The sequence below is a fragment of the Myripristis murdjan genome, chromosome 7 (assembly GCF_902150065.1).
Source record: "Myripristis murdjan chromosome 7, fMyrMur1.1, whole genome shotgun sequence".
NCBI lineage: Eukaryota > Metazoa > Chordata > Actinopteri > Holocentriformes > Holocentridae > Myripristis > Myripristis murdjan.
The window spans coordinates 2,834,601-2,854,182 of record NC_043986.1 but is presented as its reverse complement, the minus strand read 5'-3'; the positions used below and the strand labels follow the sequence as shown (position 1 = coordinate 2,854,182).

The following is a 19,582-nucleotide window of genomic DNA, read 5'->3' as shown; positions in this document are numbered from 1 at the left end:
GTGTGTGTAGAGAGAGAGAGAGAGGGACAGAGAATGAGCATAACAGTGTGTGCATGTGTTATTGTGCAAATTAATGTGTGTATACCTCTGTGTGTGTGTGTGTGTGTGTGTGTGTGTGTGTGTGTGTGTGTGTGTGTGTGTGTGTGTGTGCATGTATGTCTGCCAACCTTGTTTACATGCTTGTGTTTGTGTGTGTGTGTGTGTGTGTGTGTGTGTGAGGTCCTGTCTCCTTGTGTTGGCCTGGCTGTTTGTCTGTGTGTGTGTGTGTGTGTGTGTGTGTGTGTGTGTGTGTGCATGTGTGAAACTTTGGCAGTGTGTGTGTGTATGATGTCCCTGTCGGTGTTTAGATGTGTTTGCACATGCATGGGCGTGCACGTGTGTGTGCATGTGTGTGTGTGTGTGCAGCCTGACAAAGGCTCCATCCAGCCATGCTCCAGAGGGCGGCTTGTTCCCAGAGACCCGGAGCTCCAGGACGCCCAGTCTCTCCGCTGCCGCCGGCCCAGACACAGCACCCCCGAGGCGGACACGAACCGGGCGCAGCTCCCCTGCAAACCCTGGAGCTCCACGACCTCGACTGCAGCCGGCCGGGTCGCTGATGAACCAGTTAGATACAGGAGAAATATTAAAGTGGAAAACAGGAATAATTGGAGTTTAAAGAGACTGAAAGAGACAGAAGAGAAGACAAGACAGAGAGAGAGAGGAGAGAAGTGGAGGAGGAGAGAGGGAGAGGGGGGAGTTGCACTCATCCTGTGTGTCTCTTGCCCTGCCCAGAGCTGGAATCAGCTGGAACTGGATCTCAGCTCAGAAACATCTCGTAAAAATCAGCGTTTCTTAATCACTGGAGGCTTACTGAGACTTTACTGGATTTCCTCTCTGCTTCTAATGAACAAAAAACAACTTTTACTCTAGATTAAGAAACTTTAACTTAATTTTGTGGAAACTTTGGAATTATTGCCTTTACCAAACATTACTTAACTCCGTCGTGTTCCTGGAAATTGGAGCTATTTTATCGGTATTTTACCGGAACATTATTCAAGCTCTGCCGATCTTGTAATTCCTGGGACTTTACTGATATTCAACTGGGATTCTACTGGAGAGCTACTCTGTCCTCGGGGGCTTCCAGTGTAAAACACCCCCACAACATCCTGAATAAAAACCTTCTTTTTCTGCGGTGTTTCCTTGGGAATCTGTCACATTTCAGATCTTCTTCCATCATGAGTGCGTCTGTCAGTCTGTGGTTGTGTCTGTACCTGCCGCTGCTGTCCGTGGTCGTGTCGGTGGGCGGGCAGGCGGATGGCCAAAACAAACCGCAGTCCCCCGTCAAGCTGGAGCCGTTCTGGTCCGGCGAGCCGCTGGGGAACCAGGCCGACGTCTACGTTCCTGAGCAGAACCTCGTCGCCGGGCCCGAGGTGCTGCTGGACCTCGACCGCCACCGCCGGCCGGCACGCGGCGCCGAGGACGAGGAGCAGCAGTCGACCTTTGGCCAATCGTACGAGAACGACTCGGTGCCGACGCCGCAAGCCACCGACTTCAACACGACCGAGGCGGAGATGGACGATGAAAACCGAAGTGATGATGATGATGAGAACAATCACCACGGTAACGCCTCCAACCCTGAGCACACCAACCCAGGGCTCTTCAACCCGTTCTACCCGCTGGTGGAGAGCTCGTACTCGGCCTACGCCGTGCTGTTCCTGGCCGGCCTGGTGCTGGCGGTGGGCGTGGTCGCCAACATGGCCGTCATCTGCATCGTCTGGAACAACTACTACATGAGGTCGGCCTGGAACTACCTGCTGGCCAGCATGGCATTCTGGGACTTCTGGGTGCTGGTGCTCTGCCTTCCCGTGGTCGTCATCAACCAGCTCTCCCATAGGAGGATCCTGGGTGACATCACCTGCCGCTTGGTGCCTTACATGGAGGTGGGTGGGGCTTATGGAGGAGGGGGTGGGGCTGTGGTTCTGAAAGTATTCCCTAGGTGTCCTTTGTGATTTTGTGACCCTGCGCTCATGTGGTGTTGGATTTGTCCCAGCAGGAAGAAGAACCTGAACATCTCCTTTGTGAGAAATCAGGTCTCTCGATGCAGAACCAATTATTCCTGATTTGTGATGTAATCGTGTCCAACATGGCCGAAGAGAGCACAGATGTATGACCCACAGAGTCAAATTTAAAGGACGATATTCTTTGATAACTACAGTGGTACCTTCAGTTTTCTTTGGTTATTATGTTGATTAATACACCCCCAAAACCACTGAGACTGCTTGCTCACTTGGCAAATGCTAGTGTTACTGAAAACATAGACAACTCCTTCATATTTTTTTTCCAATTTTCTGACCATAAGCATGTGAACAAACAAGATGTGATCTGTGGGAACTCATGACTGATCCAAAACCTCACAACACAATTATATTGTTTTTTCTTGTTTCTAATAGCTGTCATCACGGTTATTTGCAGCCTGTTAAAATCTGAGTGGGAGACAAAACTGGAGGTAACCCAATCCGTTCCCCTTGGAAACAAACTAAGGCCAGAGACTGCAATGCATGCCTCATTTATTAGCAATACATGGTGAAAAATGGCTGAAAATGGTTAAATACAACATTGTCAGATAAAAATGATGTAACATTGGCTAGCTGCAGGTAGAGCTGGTTTCCAGTGGGAGTTATTTACCTGGCTGTAAGGATGATGTGTTTGTGGGAAAATGATGGGATATCCGCCTTCACTTCCTGTATTGGCGTCAGGCTGCAGCGATACAGACGGACAGGAGGAGGCGTTTGGAAACGGCTTCAAAACTAAAGCAAGAAATCAAACCGATGATCCAGTCCAGCCAAAACTGAGAGATCCATTTTCTATATGATTTTTTTTATTTTATTTGCACAATAAAAGAACATAGAGAATAGAGAAATTAAACTATAGTGTAAGACAAATTGTGCAGGAGAGGCACTGAAACCCCAAGGAGGACACAGTGATCCTCACCCGAGGTACATTATGACCAGGCTAAAAACAAAAACACAATAAATAATTATCTATTTTACATTGACACTGAGAAACTGAGAGACTAAATGCTGTCACACTGGTTTTACAGGGCAGATTATAATAATAGCCTGATTTAATTTCAAACAGGTAAGGCACTGAATTTCAGTTAAATACATTTATCTACAAAGTTTATATTTTATTGTGAAAAATTAATAAATCCAGAACCAGAGAAATGTAATTAGTGGTTATTGGTCAGGTGCAGTTGAATAAGACGTGTGTTTCATGGCAGGCCAAAAACACTGGAGAAGCTACATGTGTCACATTTCTCCATTTAAAAAAAAAAAAAAAAAAAAAAAAAAAAAAAAAGTTTTCTCAATCAGTGATTTAATTGTGGTGACTAAAAATGTAATTTAAATTAATTAATTTAGTTATTATTGGTTTTTTTTTTATTATTATTTAAAGTTCATTAAAAAAAATCCCTAAGTTCCCGCCTCACCTTGAGAAATCTGTGTGTCACATAAAGTAGATGTCACTTTGTGCTGTTTGCTGAGGGTGTCGATTTCATTCTGGAACAAACTCATCATCACATTAAGGACAGACGTTTCTATGTACTGAGAGTCAGTTGCCACGGTAACCTGCTCCGGCGTCTGCTGGGACGTCCAGCTGCTGCTGCTGCTGGGTTTGTGCTTTTAGGGGAACAAATTTGTGATTAAAATGTGTGTGGGGGTGTGTTTTGATGTGTTTGTGTGTGTGTGTGTGTGTGTGTGTGTGTGTGTGTGTTTGTGTGTGTTTGCATGCACAGACTGGTGCAGGTTGTGTTTGTTTGAATGTGTGTGTAGGTGCACAGTGTCTGCATAATCTAAGTATGTGTTCATGTCTGCTCGTTTTTGTGTATCAGCTGGTGCTGCTGGCCTTTAACACAAGTAGGCCCAACAAGGAGAGAGAGAGAGAGAGAGAGAGAGAGTGAGAGAGAGAGAGGGAGAGAGAGGGAGAGAGAGAGAGAGAAACATGAATTTTAAGGGGTTAATATAAATATATGACCCTTAGTCAAGTCGTGGATGATCAGCTTTTTAAAAGGCTTTAGAGGACAAATTAGTGTAAGTTAAGTCACATATGTCAGAAGCATACTGTATGCTTGTTCTGAAATGAATTGTCGGTTCATTAATAATAATTGTAATTTGGTTAATAGATAATGTTGATATTGATAAATGGTTGAAATAATCAGGCTCTAGACGGTCTTTTTTTTCTCAGTTCATATCCTTAAGAAATCAGTGCTTTGGGGTTTTGGCTGCTGCTCAGACTGAGGAAGACGTGAAGACGTCACTCTGGGCTCTGATCGTTTCCCATCAGCCTTTCTTTGGCTTTGTTTTTCACACTTTAAAAACTAAATGATTGATTAATCCAAAAAATAATCAGCAATATTGCTGATTAATGCTGAGGAAGGTCAGTGTTCAGTCAGCCTCACATGCTGATCCCCGTGTTCTCCTCCCTGCAGATCACGTCTCTGGGCATCACCTCCTTCTCGCTGTGTGCTCTGGGGATCGACCGTTTCCACGCCGCCACCAGCTCCTCGCAGCCGAAGGCGCGGCGGGTGGAGCGCTGCCGCTCGGTGCTGCTGAAGCTGCTGGTGGTGTGGCTGGCCTCGCTGGTCCTGTCCAGCCCGGAGATCTTCCTGTGGCAGCTCAGCCAGGCCGTGTCGCCCGCCACCGGCAGGCTGGTGGACTCGTGCACCATCACCCCGTCCTCGCCACTCTCGCTGTACCTGCCCGACTCGCTGCACTCGCTGCTGCTCAGGTACCACCAGGTAAGACCACGCCGGGACAGCGGGGCACGGGCTGCCCCTCACCACGAAGCAATGACCATAATAAAATATATTATGCTATATATAATGCTATATATTTGTATAGCATCTTTCAAAACATGAAGTAAAACTCAAAGTGCTCTTCAAGAAAAAAGCCATTAACAACAAAAAGACAAATTTTTAAAATGGGAAACATTAAGAGAGTAAAAATAATAATAATAATAATAATAACAATAAAACAGTAAAATCCTAGAAATTTACAGATAAAAACAGAAAGATAATGGATAATTACAACAGATAATAGTGAGACAAATTCAAGATATAAAAGCCATAAAAATATAAAAAATATCTGAAGTTAAATTAACAAAGAAATTACTGTAAAGTACCACAAAGCACTGAAAAGAACAACAAAGTACTACAACGAACCACAAAGTACTGCAAAGAACAGCAAAATATCTCAAAGAACAACAAAGTATCACAAAGTGTACAAAAGAGTATCACAAAGCATTTCAATTAACACATTTTTTGCCATTCTCTGTGGTACTTTGTGGTTCTTTGCAGTACTTTGTGGGACCATGTGCAGTACTTTGTGGTTCCTTGCATTACCCTTGTAGGACAGTGTGTGGCACTATGCAGTTCCTTGTGATTCTTTGTGGTACTTGTGGTTCTTTGCAGTACTTTGTAGGACAGTTTGTGGTACTATATTGTTCCTGGCTGTCTGTTTTTAGGTAATAGTAGATTTTGTAGTTCTTTATGTTTCTTTGTAGTACTTTGAGGAAAAGTTTGTGGTGTTTTGTGGTAGCCTACAGTTTGCCACACATTGAGGTATCTTGTGTGTCACTGTGCTGTTCTTTGTGGTTCTTTGCAGTACTTTGTTCCTCTTTGCACTAGTCTTGTGGGACTGTTTATGATACTGTGTGGTTCTTTATGGTACTTGATGTTTTTCTATGGTACTTTGTGGTTCTTTCCAGCAGTTTATAGGGTAGTTTGTGGTAGTTTGTGGTTCTTGGTGGTACATGTTGTGCTTTTTGATGTTTTCGTGTTTCCTGAATGACTCAACAGGTAGAGCACTAACACTGTTGTTGTAGCACCGCCACTTGTTTGACCAGCGCCAGGTTCCCTCTGGACTCGGTTCCAGGCCCGAGGCGTGGAACTGGCAGCCCAGTCAGGATGCGGTCACTCAGGATGTGTTTTGTAGCCTGAACAGCAGCTGCACAGGCTTTGTGTTTTTGTGCTGCTGAAGGCCACACAGCAAAGCGGCCTGCTGCGTTTTTCTGTTGAAAGAACCAGAAAACATCGAGCTGCCAGCCGCTCGATCAGCTGGACCGACGCTGGTGCCCTTCAGCTGGATTATATAAGTATTATAAACCATAGAAATACATGATACCATCAGTCTGGAACACAGTACTAATGAGCCTTGAAGTTGCTGCTCTCTTGTAGCTCCAGTTTGTGAAGTCATTAAAGGAATATTCCAACATTTTGGGCAAACTACCCCTTTTCCCGACTTCCCCACGACCATGCATTGTGGACACAAGTGATGTTAAGATTCCTTCAGAAGGATTCAGTGATAACAGCACAAACTACCCCAAACTACTTACATCAGTAGAATCAGTCAAGGTTAAAGGAATATTCCAACATTTTGGGCAAAATCCCCTTTTCCCGACTTCCCCAGACTGAGACCAGATATTGGACACCATCTTCACCTCTCACTTTTTTTTCACTTTGATGGAGCTAATGACTCCTATTGACTTCAAGTCTTTATGCTAAGCTAACAGGAGATGCTACCCATAGGAACTGAACCACTGGACGTCCAGAGGTGAAGATGGTGTCCAACATCTGGTCTCAGTCTGGGGACGATAGGAAAAGGAGATTTTGAAAACATTTTCAATTCACCAGCACCGAGCAACTGCACTCCAGCAAAAATGCAAGGCGCCTAGTGCGGGTAACAGTGAGGAGCACATCATTGTAAAAGTCTCTAAAATGCTTCTCTTGCATTGAAAACAACGAGGAAAAAAAATCTGCCTGCCTGTTAAAATGCATCCAGGTGATTGGGTGTTTCAGCTGCTCACGCTGTGAGGTCATATGCAGGGTTTTGTCTTCTATATCTGCCTCCATGAATAATTAATGAATAAATGCAATTATAGGACATGTGCATGGTGAAGGATGTTAAACTGATTCTGGCGTTTGGTCTTATCAGCAGTCACATGGGGCCCGCCTGTCCTCTGCGCTGTGGCCGCTCTTCGTTATCTACCTTCTCCTGAAAGTCACAAGGAAAATATTATGTTCATCCTGAGCAGCTGGAAACAAGACAAAAAAAGAAAACTGAGTTAATACCACCATTAATATCAAGATAAAACATTAAGGGCTGCCAGTGAATGGTTGTAGTTAATGATCCTGCAGGACAGCAGGCTCTGTGTTTTTGTGCCTCAGAGAGAAAAAAAAAACCCAAAACAGTCTGATATGAACTGCTACCTGCTGACTGACAAGAGAAGCCACAATCAGATTAGAGGAGGATGTTGAACTAAAGTGGATCATTTGTGGTGGTTTGGCAAATGTAAAAATAAGTACTATAGTTCAGTCTGATTCTGAGTGAAGTGGTTTACAGTACAACAGTGTTGTTGGTAGTATTCTGTGAAAGGAACTGTAATCTGATAAAAGACTGAGGCTCCTCTCCTCCACCCGGCGCAAAGCAACAACAAGCGTTACCCAACTGTCTTTTCTAGTTTCCAAGCAGCTGAGTTGCTATTTCTTCATCCAACGTCCACGAGGTGGAAACAGCAACGTCTCTTGTGTCCATCTGAACTCCATGGGTGTGTCGCTCTTAAAATGAGCTGTGCCCAGCTGCACTGTTGCTGCGTTTGCACTTTCACTTGGTGCACGAGCAGATCGGCTTCCTCTGCAGAGAAGCCTTCCTTCTTATGTATCTTCTTCATGTATACATATATTGAGTTAAATTAAGTAAAATCAGTCCACAGACTCTGTAAAAGCACATTTATAAAAATATGTTTATGGCATGATTTCTGCCACAGCACTGTATATTAAGTTACTGGTGTTTTCTCTGGGTTTCAGGGTTTTACAGAATGTGTCTCAGCTGTTGTTTCTGCATCAACCTAAACAACTGTAATGATTATTATTATTGTCAATTAACATAGGAATAACGTTTTCAATTAATCAGATAATACTTTAGTCAATAAAGCCTGAAAAATAAAGCCAAAGTCTCATGGGAAGTGATCAGTCTGAAAAAAAAAAAAAGTATTAATTTTACAAAGGCATGAACGGTGAAAAGGAACTGCTTGGGATTTTTACTGAAATCATCCAAAACAGTTAATTGATTATCAAAATTAATTATATGTCGAGCAACTAATCGCTCGACATCTGTGTGTGTTTCAGGGCCGTATGTGGTGGTGTTTCGGCTGCTACTTCTGCCTCCCCGTCGTCTTCACCGTCCTCTGCCAGCTGGCCACCTGCAACGTCAACAACGACTCCAGCTCCGCCCAGAAGCAGCGTGGCCACGACGACCGCTCGTCCAATCAGAAGCGGCAGCAGCACCAGGCGGTGGAGCGCCAGCTGAGCTGCACGGTGCTGGCGCTGGCCGTGGTGTACGGCGTCTGCGCGCTGCCCGAGCATGTCTGCAACATCACGCTGGCGTACACGCACATCACCGTCTCCGAGGACACGGCGGCCATCCTGGCGCTGCTGCATCACTTCCTGTTGTTTTTCAAGTCGTCGGTGACGCCAGTGCTGCTGCTGTGTCTATGTAAGGTAGGTCTGACGTCCATAACAAAGACTGAAACATTGGAAATAGATGTTTTTTCACCGCCAGTAACAAAAACAGAAGCCAAGCAATCACATAATTCCTCAGTCACAAGACCAGGCTAAACTTGAGGCTGCAGCATTGACGATATCAAGAAAATATTCAAATATTCATCTCAAATTTGATTTTGTGGTTCATTTGTGCTCTGTTCGGCCACGTTGGAAAGAGCACCTACATTTCAAGACGGAAAATTCACGCTCCATCTGACTACTTTAAAGGAATACTTTTGGGTAGAATACCCCCTTTTCTGACTTCCCCAGATTTGAGACCAGATGTTGGACTTCATATTGTCCAGTAGTTCAGTTCCTATGGGTAGTATTTCCTGTTAGCTTAGACTTGAGGTGTATGGGAGTCATTAGCCTGGCTGCATCAAACTGAAAAAATAAACCTTGTGTGTTCCACTGGGTAATTCAGACTGCTTCAGAGCAGCTGGAAGGTTGATTTTTCACTTTGTGTGGATGTTCTTCATGGAAAACTAGTTAATTTGCAGACAACAGTTTGGGCACCAATGGATGTACCTCAAACTCTGACCCTGAAGTACGATGTTCAAGCCTCCAACCTCCAAATTCATCAGAAAAACTGGAAAAAAGGTTTGGGGTTTAATATTCTGAGATAGAAACTTGGATATTCTCTAAGATTAAAGAAGTTTTTCTTTTACTTTAATTCTTTTTTTCTGTCTGTGGCTCCACCTGTGCTGCCCCCTGCTGGCCGTGTCTCAGGCCTGCAGCCGATCACCTCAGCAGATTCTACTTTGACATGGGATTCAGGAACAAGCAGATCCTGCTGATTTGAGCCCAGAATCACAAGATTCTGATCAGCATCTGGACTTAAGAAGAGACATCACCGGAACTTGGGCCGATTCAGTTTTATCTCCTAAATTTACGACTTTAATCTTGTCTTGCACATTTGTGACTTTAAATCTCAGAAGTTTCTGGTTTGTTTTTCTCATGAATTTCTCATGAGTTTTTCCTGTAAATTTACCACTTTAATCTCAATGATTATCCTTGTTTTTTCTCATAAATTTACAACTTTAATCTTGGAAATTCTCTGAGTTTTTCTCTCAGAATATTACCCCAGCCCCTCCCTAGGTTCTGTACATTATTTTCTCACTGTTGTGGCCCTAATTCGAGCCTCCAACCCCAAAAAGTTTCTCAGAGGAACCCAAAAGTGTTTTCCTTCTTCCGTTTATTTGAACAGCAGTTTAACGTCTGTCCCGTCTGTCCTTGTGTCCTCCAGGCTCTCGGCCAGGCCTTCATGGACTGCTGCTGCTGCTGCTGCCAGGAGTGCCAGCCGGCCGCCGCCCAGGGCTCGCCAGGCCCCGCCCAGGTCAAGCTGAAGACAGTAAATGAGTCGTCCATCTTCTTCGACAAGGCTAAAGACACGACGGCCATCTTGTCCATCACCAGCTAGAGCCACCGGTCCCCTTTCCCCCATCTCTTCGTCGTCCCTCCAGCCATCGCTCTGTCGTTCCACTTGCTTCTGTCTTCCCGTGCCTCTCTTGTAACCCAGTCTTTACCCATAATGCACTGCAGCCTTGTTTTTATTCTTCACTATGTCTTCCCTCTGTGTCCTTCCAGTGTTAACCACAAACCCTCCTCCTCCCTTCCTGCCCTCTTTGTGTCATTTGCACAATCTCTCCAGTCCCTTCTCTGTTTTTCTCTCCATCCCCTCCTCCATTATTTGTATGATATTGCTGTATGGACACCGTGTCACCCCTCCAGTAGCAGAGTTAGTAAGTTGCTGTACTTGCACAACCAGCTGTTGTAATAGCGGGAGCCTGTTTCCTGCGGGCAGAGCCTTCCCCCCCAGCTTCCTGCTCTGATGTGGACGAGTCTGAGTTCAGAAGCAGAATGGGTAGAAATGACAAGAATCCTCCTCAGCTGACATTTTTTTAAGACGGCGGCTCAGGAGTTGAAGTTGCCATGTGGAAAATGAGCCGAGGCAATGGTTCTAATCCCTGGTCAGCTGCTCTGAGAACAGTTTCTAGTAGCAGGTGTCAGGCGTCAAACTGCCCCGCCCCGTCTCCCTGCATCTGGCCTGCGACAAACATACGACCTTGGTAGCTAAATGTGACCAACAGAGAAAAATCCTTTACCATTTCCATTTATTTGATTGGCAGGCGAGGGGCATTGCAATAAGAACATGAGAATCCAACCCACCGAGATGCTGGTTGTACTGGGCAGCTCCCAGTGCAGATTGAATTTTAGTGACGGCAAACTTAAGGTGTGAGCAAGCCGAGCCTTGTGCGTGCATTTTGCTGGCTGCATTGAAAATCTGGCGTCATGTGACATAAGCCATTGGAAATAATGGGTTTTGAGATGCAGGGTAGCTGTTGTCGTGACTTGGGTTAAAGCCCCACAACTGTGCCAGGGCGTCACTGAGAAAGAGGACACATGGCCTTTCTATCCACTCTGTTTCTGTGAAGGATGTGCTGCTTCACTAAGCCATCAATCCAGTCGTTACAAGCTCATTTTCTAAAGGGAAGAAGGAAGCAGGGAAGGAAGGGAGGAAAGGAGGGAGAGAGGATGTAAAGAATATGTGAATGCAGCGTGGGCCGCCTCACTGCTGAGACGGCCTCTTTGTACAGGAAGTGAAACCGTGTAGGAAGCTGTGTATTAATACGTCTGTAGCACAGCGGCGTCAGACCGTCGAACTCAACTAGCGCAGATGAAGAAACAAAAAACAAAAACATGAATGTAGTTCTTTTTAATCCTAGTTTTAACTAATTACTTCTCTGTAAGAAGGAAAGAGTTAGCAATTTTTCTATGTCACAACAATGTCCATGCTTTTTGTAATATATTCTGTCACAGTGTTGCGTTTCATGGTTTTGAAGTTTTCTGTATGTCAGAGCCGACTGTGCCTTAGCGTCTCCTCAGCCCTTCAACCCCAGACTGCTGTCAGTCGATCAGAGTCCACACAGGTTGGTACAACAGCCGGTAGCTGGTTAGATTAGAGAGACTCAGTGTGTGTTCACACTGCCAGCGACTCACCTGCTGTTGGATTTTTCTGGTTTCCCAAAGTAGGCGACTTCGCACATGTGTCTGGCTGAAAAAATTCGACAAAAGATGGAAGCGAGAGAATATGGAGTCATCTGTCAACGATCAAACCAGCACCACCTTAGCTTGCAAACGATCTTCGGTTATTTCAAGTGGTGTTGATGAAAAAAAAACCTGGGAAACTGGAAGCTGCAGCGTGTTCGTTATCAAGAATATATTAATGTATCTCAAATGGTTTCTTTGGCCATGTTGGAAAGAGCAGTTACATCTCAAGTCCGAAAATTCATGCTCCACCTGATGCTCGAAAACGGACATTGGAGAGCGTTCAGGTGCCACTGGGAAACTGAATGTTCTGCAAATGTTCTGCAAGGGGAGAAACGGGAAAATACGTACAAATAAGACTAGGTGTTGATGGCCAATGGCTGTGAAAAGTTCAGCCACAGCCAACTTGTTGATCGTCCAACAGAGTTTGGGTCCCGATGGGTTCGGACAAAAATTTAGAGATCATGTCCGGGAGTACGAGCAAACTCTCAGGCTCAGGTTGGGTTTGGACAAAAACATACCCTCCAAATGTCAGTCGAGTTCCCACAGGCTCCTCAGCTCTGTCGGCAGTAAAGGAATTATTTTGGACTTCTTCAGGTGGTGATAATATAACAGCCATTTTGAATTGGATGCTGCAGCGTTGTAGTTGCTAAGTGTAACCAATGTGCTGCCATCCTCTGATCGTTTCTGGGCGAGGGGAAGGATATGTAAAAGTAAGACTAGCTGTTGACGGCCAATGGCTGTGAAAAGTTCAGCTGCAGCCAGCTTGTTGACCCTCCAGCCGATTGTGGCTCCCGGTGGGTTGGTTGGTTAGTTAGTTGGTGGTTAGGGTTAGTGGTTGCTCACAGTGTGAACACACAGTCAGAGACATGGATTATAAACCGTTTGGCAAACCAGGCAGGACTGAGGTCCTTTATATCACAACTAAAGATGACCAACAGAGTTTCCAGCTGCTGGTGCTGCTGCAGATAGGCTCTCCATCCAACAAGAACAAAACAGAATGTGTCATGAGGTGTTCAAGGTGACGTGGTAGACCTTGAAAACCTTGAAGTGATGTGTTGACTTGCGAAGCAGCTGATACAGTTACCTGAAACCACAGGTAAAGGAAAACTCCAACATTTTTCCACAAAATACCAGTCTGGGGAAGTCGGGAAAAGATTTTGACCAAAACTTTGGCACATTCCCTTAAGAATGCAAAAAAGGTAGTTTGCTAAACATAAAAAATTTGGACTTTCCAAATGTCTTTGAAGGTCGTACTTTTTTTTTCAGCATAGTCCCTGGGAATTAACCTGTGTTGTTTAAAGGGAAGAACTCTTGTTGTTCATCTTTAATTCTGTGGTTTTGAGAGGAACTCTTTCTGAAACTGGTTTGCCTAACTTCTGTAATCTGTGGCTCTGGCTTAAGGTTAATAGCACATAGGCTACTAATAGGTAGAGACAATTAGATTAAGAATATTTTTTCAGTCAAGTCACTGAAGGCTTGAACTGTGTTTAAAATGTTGTCACTGAAGTTGTAATGCTGCCTGGAAACAGTAGAACAAAGTGGTAGAAAGTGCTGGAGATGTGGTCAAACACCATCTCATGTCTTGTCTTGTCCAGGGTTGGGGAGTCACAAATTCAAGGATTACAGTAATCTGATTACAAACGGGAAATCTTATGCTGTTTCAACATTTTATATATTGCATTTTAATTGCACGATTACAATTACAAAGGCATTTTACACCACTTGAAACTTGTAGTCGTTGCTGGAACTGGTGAAGGTCGAGTCTGATGTACCTGTGATTTTACGCTGGAATAAATTTTGCTGTGAAATCAGAGAGAAACAAAGATAACTGTGACAATTTGTTGTACTGAAATCAGAGCTTTTAAAGGGATACTTTGACTGGGTGAAATTAATTAAAGCAGAATTCCTGCCAAGTCAGATGGTTGGTGGAACTGGAATACAAAAAGTTTGGTTTTCCCAGCCATCACTGCACCAACATTTGCAGCATTTAGCCTCCACTAATGGAGACAAATAGGGAAGGATATGCTGCCCTGAGTCACAAAATGGGTGTGAGGCAGAAAAAAATCCATTCAGGAGAAAAAAAGAGAACTTGAATACTTTTGTGTTCTTTTGCAAAACTTTAGTGTTTTCTTGAGAAACTGTGGATTTTTTGAGACTAGTGCAGAAACTTCAAAGTGCCTGCAGCCCCCTGGTTTCTCGCTCTGCAGCAGGTGGACGTGTTGAGCATCAAAGTCCAGCGTTGTGCACGTTAAACAGACACACAAACGTTTTGTGATGCAAAAAGTTTCTCCGAGTGAACGCAAAAGTTTTGTGAAATGATGCAAAAGTGTTTAAATTTGTTTTTTTCCAGTTTTGTTGCTTCTGCATGATATTTTTTCCTCCCCATGTCCATTACGGGGCTCTGCATGTTCTCAAAAACATTTATGCAACTTAAAATCAACTCCAACACTTTGTTTTAGCTCTATGGTGCACAAAAAGTAAACATATATTTTTTTCTTTTTTTTTTACATCTTTGCCTCCCATTCTTTTAGCTTTAGCAGAGCCAGGTTATGTTAATGTCCCTTGAAAACGATTTCGTTTCAGGTCATGGGAGGCAGGAGGCTACGTCTCCTTCACAAGTGTCTGGCTAAGAAACTAGAAATTAATGACTAAAAATCAATATGTTCAAGGTAACCCTTTAAAGGGGAAGTCCACTCAAATCACTTTTATCAGGCTGTCATGCCTTTTCCTGAATGTGACGTTCACTGGAAAACCAGACGAGGAAAACTCATCTTGTGAATAGAAAAGATTTCAAACAGAACCAGAGTGCGGCAAAAAGCAGCAAATCAGATGTAGAGGTGGTAATTTATAAATAAAGGTTTGTAATTTAAACTCTTAAGTTGCGTGGATTTCTTGTTGTTCTTGTCGTTTCTTGTTGATTTCTTCCCATGTGATGGGACATTTGAATGTAGAACTCAATTTTTACTGAAGTATGTTTTCTAATATAGAGTTGCTGGATTTACTTAAAAAAATTTAGTATTTTATTTTTTCATCAGTAGGAATTTGAACTCCAGACGCTGGCAGTGTTTATGCCTCGCTGAAGTTTCTTCTCCACTGGTGACTCAGTTACAGCATTTTAATTTATTGGTTTAGACGCAACAAAGTTGGTGGCAACAGCACAGGAAGCTGATTGGCTGATAGCGTTTGCCCCTCCCGTTGTCTAATTGGCTAAAATTCAAGTCGTCAAGGGGAAGGAGGACAAATGACATCACTTCCACCGACTCAAACCCAACGAGACGCTCCTGGAAAAATCTGCACCAGATTTTCTCAGAATGAAAACAGAAATCGAATGTTTTTGTTTGTTTGTTTGTTTGTTGATATAATTTCAGAATGTGTCTTTTGACGAACAGGCCCAGAATGCAGTTCATCACGGTGTCGCAGAGGTTTCTGCTCTGAGTTATGAAGTTATTTTCAGGCTCTGAACAGAGGAGGTTTGTGTCTGTGTGGCCGGGCCGAGCTCCCGTTTGAATATCAATGTCCTCACACTGCTGTCCCGTTGCCACGGTTACCGGACCACGTTCACGTGTGAAAAAGATGGGCCCGAAGACACACACACACACACACACACACACAGTTCTGTTCATTTTGAAACTCAAACTCTTTTCTAATCAATGGAGCCCCCCCTCCATCCCAGCCCGGTTACCCACGGCAACCAGTGAATGGGATTTACAAATTTAAAGGGCTGAGAGGAAATGATGTTCTTCTGCCTTGAAAGAGAGAGAGAGAGAGAGAGAGAGAGGTAAGCTGGCTGATGAATAAAAAAAAAAGGGTAGATAAACTTTCCGACTGAATCAGTGCTCACACCAGGCAGGCTCAGACAGCTTTAATTTGAATATATTGTATTTTTATTTGTTCCTTATTAAAGCCCAGCAAACATACAGAGGTAAAAGTGAAAACGACAGGTATGATATGAGGACGCACACACGTATAAAAGAAAGAAAATACATCTGGTACATGCAAAGACGCACAGACCGGACCAAAATAAAATACAGTAGAAACATCTCCAAGTTAGGATGGGATGGTCAAATTATACCTCTGATAATAAAAGAAGAAAAATACAGTTTTATTATTTTTGGTGTTGCCCTTATTACAACCCAAATTTCTCGTGAACAATAAAGATCTGACCTGAACTAAACTAACCTGTGACCCCACCTGGTGGAAAGGAGGAGGTAAACATCATGACACCTCCAGACACTGAAAAAATAAATCGGTGCACGTCATCGCTGCTGAGTCAGCTAGGTTAGCTAGCCGGTCAGCAACGACCACAGTTTTACTCTTTATTTATTCATATTCTGTGCAGAGTTAATTCTTTTTCACTTTAAAGCGGTTTAAGAATTTGCAATGCAAGAAAAACTCTCTTTGGCTCCTCCCACAGGTTTAAATTGACCAGTCAGATCAAGCCGTTTGTTTTTTCCTCTCTTTACAGTTAATTTTATTTCAACAACAACGACCCTGGTTATCAGTTTTGTGCATGTACGTGCTGTTTATTATGTACGGACAAGACTGAAGAAAATCCACAGGGCTCATAAGATCAAGATGCCTTCAAGATGCATGTAAACCTGAACCTACAGAGGCTTTGTAAAGTCACACTGTCTGCTCACTAAACGCCGGAGCGAAGTCTCTTGTCTCATGTAGAGTTCCCAGCAAAGTTAATTGGGCTGCAAACAGAGAATTTAGAGCTGTGTGGCTGCCAACCAATCAGCATCACACTGCAGATCTGGACCCAGTGAATCACGGAGGGTTAGATAACTGGAGAGAGAGAACAGGCGATAAATAGAGACAAAAGAAGAAGAAGAAACAGTTTGGACCGATATGTTTTTTTTTTTGGAAATGATTTCTGGACCGAGCCCACTGATATGACAGAGGACATTGAAATCTGTGTGTTTCCCCTAAAATTCCCCCTTGCTGGGGTGGAAAAGCCTCTTAAACAGCATTTAGATCAACAGGAGGCACTAAAACTCTGCAGTGAAACCAGACTCAACCAAAAAAAAGTGACTGAACAATTAGACGACTGACTAGAACATGCAAAGCGATTTTCTATATGCTGTGTTTCTGTTTCTGTGGACAGGAGGATTATCAGTGTAAGCCTGTGAAACTGAAGAGAGAGAGAGAGAGAGAGAGAGAGAGAGAGAGAGAGAGAGAGAGAGAGAGAGAGAGAGGATTGATAGACTTGGAGAGCCTTTTCAAGGTTTGTGATGTTCTCATTAGTAGTGATGAGAGCTCGCTCCTCTGTTACAAACTACTGAACAGACTACCTCTGTTCCCTAATGAAGGCCCTGACACACACACACACACACACACACACACTGCCTGACACGACCTGCAGTGGTCATGCGAGGACCGGAGCAGAGCGGACTGGGTGGGAAACTGGTTATGCAACAGCGAGGTCACAGGTTCGATCCCCTCGTGCAGCCTTAACCCTCCTGTTGCCTCCAGATTTACTAACATTTTTTTTTTAACCACTTAGTGTCAATTTCACCCCTGAACTTTAAACCTCCAGAAAATACCTCCTTGCTTTGGTCTAGCTCCACCTGCTGGCACAGTGGGGTGTCATCGGCATAAATGAGTTGCCATGTTGGAAGTTTTGTATTGGAGTGTTTTTCTTGGGGGATGAGAGAGACAGACAGCACGCTGCTGCCAGGAAGTACATGGAGGACAATTAGCAGCTGCAGGGGGTACACACATACACACACACACACACATACACAGGTGTTCCTTTTCAACAAAAAAATTCAGTGGTGACAATTATTTTCTTAATCCTTGTGCCTCTCTTGTTCTGATGTGACCCTCACTGTCCACCGTACCTATCGTGATGTCAGCCAATCAACTCAAAGCTGCTTACTACTATCCGGCGCTTTCTACCCCATGTCTGTCTGGTTTTGCTGTAAGAAACATCTGCTTTACATGTTATTAGAGATATATCACTACAGTCAATAAAAAACAATGCAGAAGAGCTAAAAATGATTGTAACTTCAACATGTAGAATCTTGTTACAAAAATATTTTTTCAGTTCATTTTGTTAGGAAATCCATTCATTCATGTCACTGGGATTATGCCGTTTCTACAATGCCATGAACATCTCTGAAAGCCAAATGAAAGTGACTTAGGTTTCCATGTGATTGATGAAGTCTTCTCCAGAGCTGATGATCCGTCTCAGGACGCTCAGAATCAGAGAATCAACATCATCCTTTATGTTGATTTCTTCATGGTAGTTCATCACAGGAATGATGCAGTTCATTGGAATTCCCACCAAATAACTGAATTTCTCCATCTAAGTTGAAAGTAACAAAAGGAACACCCAAGCAGTTTAAACATCCACATAATAATAATAATAATAATAATAATAATAATAATAATCCATTTTATTTATATAGCGATTTTCAAAGAACTCAAAGACACTTTACAGAAGACATATAAAAATCATAAAAGCAGTACACAGGACCATTACATGAACAGCACATTACAGAACACAGCACATTACATGGCACAGGACATTAATCAAACATTAAAAGCAGTTCTAAAAAGGTGGGTTTTGAGATGTGTTTTGGATTTTGGAAGGTCAGTGCAGTCACAGATGTGTTTGGGGAGAGAGTTCCAGAGGGTGGGAGCAGCTATGGAGAAGGCTCTGTCACCCCAGGTCCAGTGCTTGGTTCTGAGTGGTAGGGACAGGAGGTTGGCATTGGAGGAGCGGAGACTGCGAGAAGGAGTGTGGCGGTGGAGCATGTTGGTGAGGTAGCAGGGGGCCTGGTTGTGGAGGGCTTTGTGGATGAGGAGGAGGATTTTGAAATGGATGCGTTGAGGGATGGGGAGCCAGTGGAGCTTCAGGAGATTATAACTAAAATTGCTACCAAAGTTTATGTGTCAGGTACTTTATGTTTCTTTGTTGACGACGTAATGAATGAATGGATGATGAAGGCATTGATGCCGCTGACTGGCCCTCTTGTTCCCCTGACCTAAATACAACTGAGCACCTATGGGATGTTATGTACCGATACATCCGATGCCACCGAGCACTACCACAGACTGACCAGGAGTTGCTGAGTCACATTACGCGTGTCATGTCTCACCCAGCACCTTAAGTTATGTTTTCTTGGTTTCATTTTTATTTTTCTGCACTTCCTGTTTTATTGTGTAACTCTCCTCTCATTTCAGATCACTTCCTGTCAGGTTTCCCTCCTGTGTGATTACCTGCCCCGCCCTAATGTGTTACACCTGAGCCTTATTGTCTTCCCTCTCCTTGTGTATTTAGTCAGTGTGTTCCCTGATCTCTGTGCCAGTTCGTTGTAGCCCTTTGTGTCTTCACGTTCCTGCTGTTTTTCCTAGTGTTAAGCCCTGGTTTTTCTGATTCTTCTGTTTTTTGGACGCTGCTTTTGCCTAGCCCTTTTGGATTGTCTGCTTGGATTCTGACTGCTTTTTGTGTTTAAACCCTGTTTCTGGAATAAAGGACTTGTTAATTGACTGTCTGACTCAGGATTGTGCTTTTGGGTCCAATTTCGACACCCAGCCCTGACAATGTGCTTCTGTGATGAAATTCATGCAAGTTGGACCAGCCTTTGATTTCCATTTTTCACTTTGATGTGCTTTTAAATCCAGCCCTCGATTGGTTGATAATTTTGGTTTCCACTGACCATTGTTACATCATTCTGTTCTCAACAAATTATACAATCTACAAAAGTCAAGATTTTCAACTTGAATAATCGTTCATCAAGATCTGATATGTGATGTAAGTGTTCCCTTAATTTTTTTTGAGCAGTGAGTAAGATTATAAAATCTCTATACCATCTATCATAAAATTACAAGTAGAAACTCACTGTCTCCTTCAGGTACTTGCTCTTATAGATGTTCTTTAGATCTTTCTTGATCAGTGGGCAGGCTAAATCAATTTTGGTGATGATGACCAGTTGAGGAATTCCTGCA

The 19,582-nt window shown here is 43.6% G+C and overlaps 2 protein-coding genes across 2 annotated transcripts in view; one reads left to right on the top strand and one right to left on the bottom strand.

The window, feature by feature from the left end:
• Positions 1–454: 454 nt before the first annotated feature.
• On the top strand, positions 455–14,504 carry LOC115361778 (G-protein coupled receptor 37-like 1). Its single transcript, XM_030055405.1, has 4 exons — positions 455–1,919; positions 4,466–4,774; positions 8,162–8,533; positions 9,822–14,504. The coding sequence occupies exons 1-4, from the start codon at positions 1,215–1,217 to the stop codon at positions 9,993–9,995; spliced, it is 1,560 nt and encodes a 519-aa protein (XP_029911265.1). The 5' UTR covers positions 455–1,214; the 3' UTR covers positions 9,996–14,504.
• Positions 14,505–17,768: 3,264 nt separating this feature from the next.
• Positions 17,769–19,582, bottom strand: part of LOC115362226 (interferon-induced protein 44-like) — a 31,693-nt gene continuing 29,879 nt past the window's right edge. Inside the window, exons 8-9 of the mRNA XM_030056076.1 lie at positions 19,477–19,577; positions 17,769–17,936 (exon numbers count right to left, since the gene is read on the bottom strand). Coding sequence (XP_029911936.1) covers positions 17,769–17,936; positions 19,477–19,577 — 269 coding nt within the window. The remainder of the gene's footprint in view (positions 17,937–19,476; positions 19,578–19,582) is intronic.